Source organism: Ruditapes philippinarum, unplaced genomic scaffold (assembly GCF_026571515.1).
Source record: "Ruditapes philippinarum isolate M1 unplaced genomic scaffold, ASM2657151v2 ctg8055_1_1_1_1, whole genome shotgun sequence".
Taxonomy (NCBI): domain Eukaryota; kingdom Metazoa; phylum Mollusca; class Bivalvia; order Venerida; family Veneridae; genus Ruditapes; species Ruditapes philippinarum.
The window spans coordinates 2,156-5,614 of NW_026857328.1; the positions used below are offsets into that span (position 1 = coordinate 2,156).

Sequence of the window (3,459 nt, forward strand, 5' to 3'; positions counted from 1 at the left end):
ATTAAGTATCTTGTATGAAAGTCAAAATACTTCCCTATTTACATTTTTCTACCTCACTAACAATTGTTTCACATTTATAGTTGAAGGTGACATCTTACATCTAACATGCTCTAAAACCATTTCTCATTTTTGCCCTTTCTAAAGAATTAAAAATGTGTTTGCTACTCAGCCATAACGTTTTCTAAAGAATTAAAAATGTGTTTGCTACTCAGCCATAACGTGTCTTTCAAATGCTAATATGAAACTGAAAAACCTGTTGTTTATATTAGCATCTGTAGAATATTACAACAAGTTTTACACATTTTGCAGTATATATACTCAGGAAAACTAAGTGATAGAATGTGCTCGACATAAGGTTGTACCAGGGAAGATATATTTTCGAGGAAGGATGGGGGAGAGGGCTTCGGACGTCTGGTTCCAAGAGTATAACATGTAATTGTTGCATTTTTTATATGTCTTTTATAATTTACCATGACAATATATTCAAGAAAATGATAAACATATATATGTGTAAACTAACAACTGTTCAAATGGCAAAAAATTAATGGTATACGGTAATTAATCTTTGATTAGAAATAATTCTTTATTCAAACATCAGCATATAAATATGAAAATATGTCATGCAAGCGTCATTTCACAATAAAATTCAAAACTTGCTTAATGTGAAATAAAATCATATTGCATTCTTATGTGGACTTAATTATCTGTCAAAAGACAGCTGCATTAACAATTTTAATTATTACATCAAGCTTTTTCTACATCTTTTGACAAAATACTTAACATATATTATTCAAAGTATGGTATCATTAAATAATATTTGTAACATAATCATGCACTGAATAGTTCGCTGAATAAGGTTTTTTGCATGTTTTTCAGAAGCATCAAATAATTCCTAAAGATGTTAGTCTCCAATGAGTTCAATATATTTTGATTTCGCATCTACTTATGCAAAGTAATTTTGCAAAAAAATTAATAACGGTCAGTAAATGATAGCACAAGCTTTTAGCTTTCTCCTCTATTCTGATAGTTTACATGTTTAGTACACCTAATAATTTCTGTATACATTTTAGTTTAGTTTTAATGTAAAATCGCTCTGTAATTATTCTTGTGTACTTTGTATGATATATTATGTAATCAATTTATTGAAAATAAATATTGTTTAAACCAAATGATATACTGACTTGAAAAGGTAGAATATATGAGCTTGCTTGATTACATATCATAAAGGTCAGCATTTTTTTTCAAAAACATTTGTTTAATAAATGTACAATTAAAGATATCACTTGCGGCAGAGGACCGCGGATTCATATAAGGTAAAGTCCAAAAGAATTATCTTTTGTGTATCGCAAGTACGTTATATTACTGACCTTAACTGAAACCTCGTCACCTGCTTTTAGAATAGCAATAGTAGACACATAGCTACTATATGAATTATAATACTTGTTCTTTGAGATATGGTGAGGTTGAACGTTTGAAATAATTTCTGTTTCGGCTTTATCATATATATTGACTTTATAAATTGCATGTTTGATCGCAATATTGATGTTGACAACTTTTGGCGTGCCAGTTGACGAATCACATGACTGGAAGAAATCAAGAAATGAATACAAAAAGTAGGTTCCATCTACTGGTACAACAAGACGACCGTGTCTGTATCGTACCCCATATCGTAAATATCCATTCGAGTCATGAAGTTCTTTACCATGCCTCCATTCTCTAACTGGTACCATTTCAAGACTCTTGTCATCTGAATTATAAAATTTTCTGATTTAACTATTACTTTTACTATTTGAATATTACATGAGCATAAAGTATCATCTATTGGTTGTAAGTTTAATTTGTCAAAAAATAGAAAGTTTTGAATGAAATGTGTTAATAGAAGAATGATCTGACATTGATAATTGATTTGTTCAACAAAAATTTAGTTAGTTTTGACTACCTTTGTGTATATGGCTTTGTTCTTTTCCAGTTACTCTTGCAGCAGGCTTTGCCTCCCAAAACGTTTGGTCCGATATTGACATCAAACGTAATCTATTGTCTTCTAAATATTTCTGTTGCAGCTCTGTATCTTTCCTTTTTACCTCAACATATGCTTTTGAAATGCTCTACAGTTCAAACATTGACATTGTAATTTCATTTATATAAATGTAGCGATATTTTGTATGACGGAAAATTTATTATTAGCGGCATCCTTGCCGAGTGGCTCATATCGTTGACTTTAAACCTCTTGCCCCGCTACGCTGTGGATTTTTTCATGTGAGGAAGTTGTACAACTAGCTTAGAGATTGGTGGTTTTAATAAGGTACCCGTAAGTGTCTGCAATTATGCACGGATGGGCACCTGAGGTATTCATCCACCAGTTAAGATGGAAAGTCGCCGTGTGACATAAACTGTGTTAGTGTGGCGTAAATCCCAACCAAAACTTAATTCTACACGACATTTGAAATATCTGTACGTTTTTCTGAGTTAGCATAATCGTCGGATAAATTGGAAATGCAAAAAAACACTTTTTATGTTCTTTATAACGAATAAATCGGGTTTAGGAATTTTCCAATTTAATATTTGTTTTGCAATTAGAATCTATTAAAGAAGAAATTAACTTACCTGTTCTAAATATTCAATTATCAAATCATTAGTTTTTCCGCATTTAACAAGTCCATTTTTCTTTAGGAAGACATATGTCATAATTTTTTGTAAATGTTGGAAAACAGATAAGCCACGCTACAACGAGGAAAATAAATACAATACATATTACAAAAATGGATATACATTTTAGTGTTGTGGCCATTTGTACGTGTTATGAAACATCATTAGCTGGTACACGATCTTTTTATCTTGATATTTTGTAAACAGCTAACTACTTTTGTAAACCATGGGACTTTTTTAAAAACTGCTTATGGGTGTTTTTGTTTTACGTAATCACTCCTTTTAGAATATATATCACATTTAGAAAGAAGAAAAAAACAATTTATCGGGATTTCGGATCAAATATATTCATCGTATTCACGCTATCTCTTGTGTACTATCAACTTGGGTATTTTAATAACTGTGGGTATTTTGTTATAATTGTGAATTATGATTTTATGATAAGCTTAAAGATATGTTTGTTTACATATTGTGTGTCACTCAATAACAAATATAAACAAAGTAGTACTTTATGACATATAAGTTGAAATGTCATTTGCATTAATTGGTCATCTAAATTTAGATTCAGTGTGATAACCCATACAAAGTACTATAATTAAAACATTGAGCTAATTCATTATTTGTTATCAATGGTATTATATGGTTTAAACAGGGCATAGTATCTGTCCTATATATATCCTATATATCTACCAATGTTATTTAATACCCCTTACACACAATTCTTTTTTCAGTCAGAATCCATCTCTTATTTTAAATATTCATTTTAAAAGGTAAAGGTTCATTAGCTGGACACACAAATGGAACAACGGAAAT

The 3,459-nt window shown here is 30.2% G+C and overlaps 1 protein-coding gene across 1 annotated transcript; it reads right to left on the reverse strand.

The window, feature by feature from the left end:
- Nucleotides 1-1,254: 1,254 nt before the first annotated feature.
- LOC132749398 (tumor necrosis factor ligand superfamily member 6-like) lies at nt 1,255-2,751 on the reverse strand. The gene is made up of 3 exons (XM_060739129.1): nt 2,605-2,751; nt 1,940-2,105; nt 1,255-1,747 (listed from the first exon to the last, which is right to left on the reverse strand). Exons 1-3 carry the CDS (start codon nt 2,683-2,685, stop codon nt 1,305-1,307), a joined length of 690 nt encoding a protein of 229 aa, XP_060595112.1. The 5' UTR covers nt 2,686-2,751; the 3' UTR covers nt 1,255-1,304.
- Between the last annotated feature and the right edge of the window lie 708 nt (nt 2,752-3,459).

What these genes read in the sequence shown, in the direction of transcription:
- LOC132749398 (XM_060739129.1), bottom strand. Translation starts at nt 2,685, where the DNA reads ATGACATATGTCTTCCTAAAGAAAAATGGACTTGTTAAATGCGGAAAA. An exon ending in TAATTGAATATTTAGAACAG is followed by an intron (nt 2,106 to 2,604) that starts GTAAGTTAATTT and finishes TTTGAACTGTAG; the next exon opens with AGCATTTCAAAAGCATATGT. An exon ending in ACAAAGCCATATACACAAAG is followed by an intron (nt 1,748 to 1,939) that starts GTAGTCAAAACT and finishes TTTATAATTCAG; the next exon opens with ATGACAAGAGTCTTGAAATG.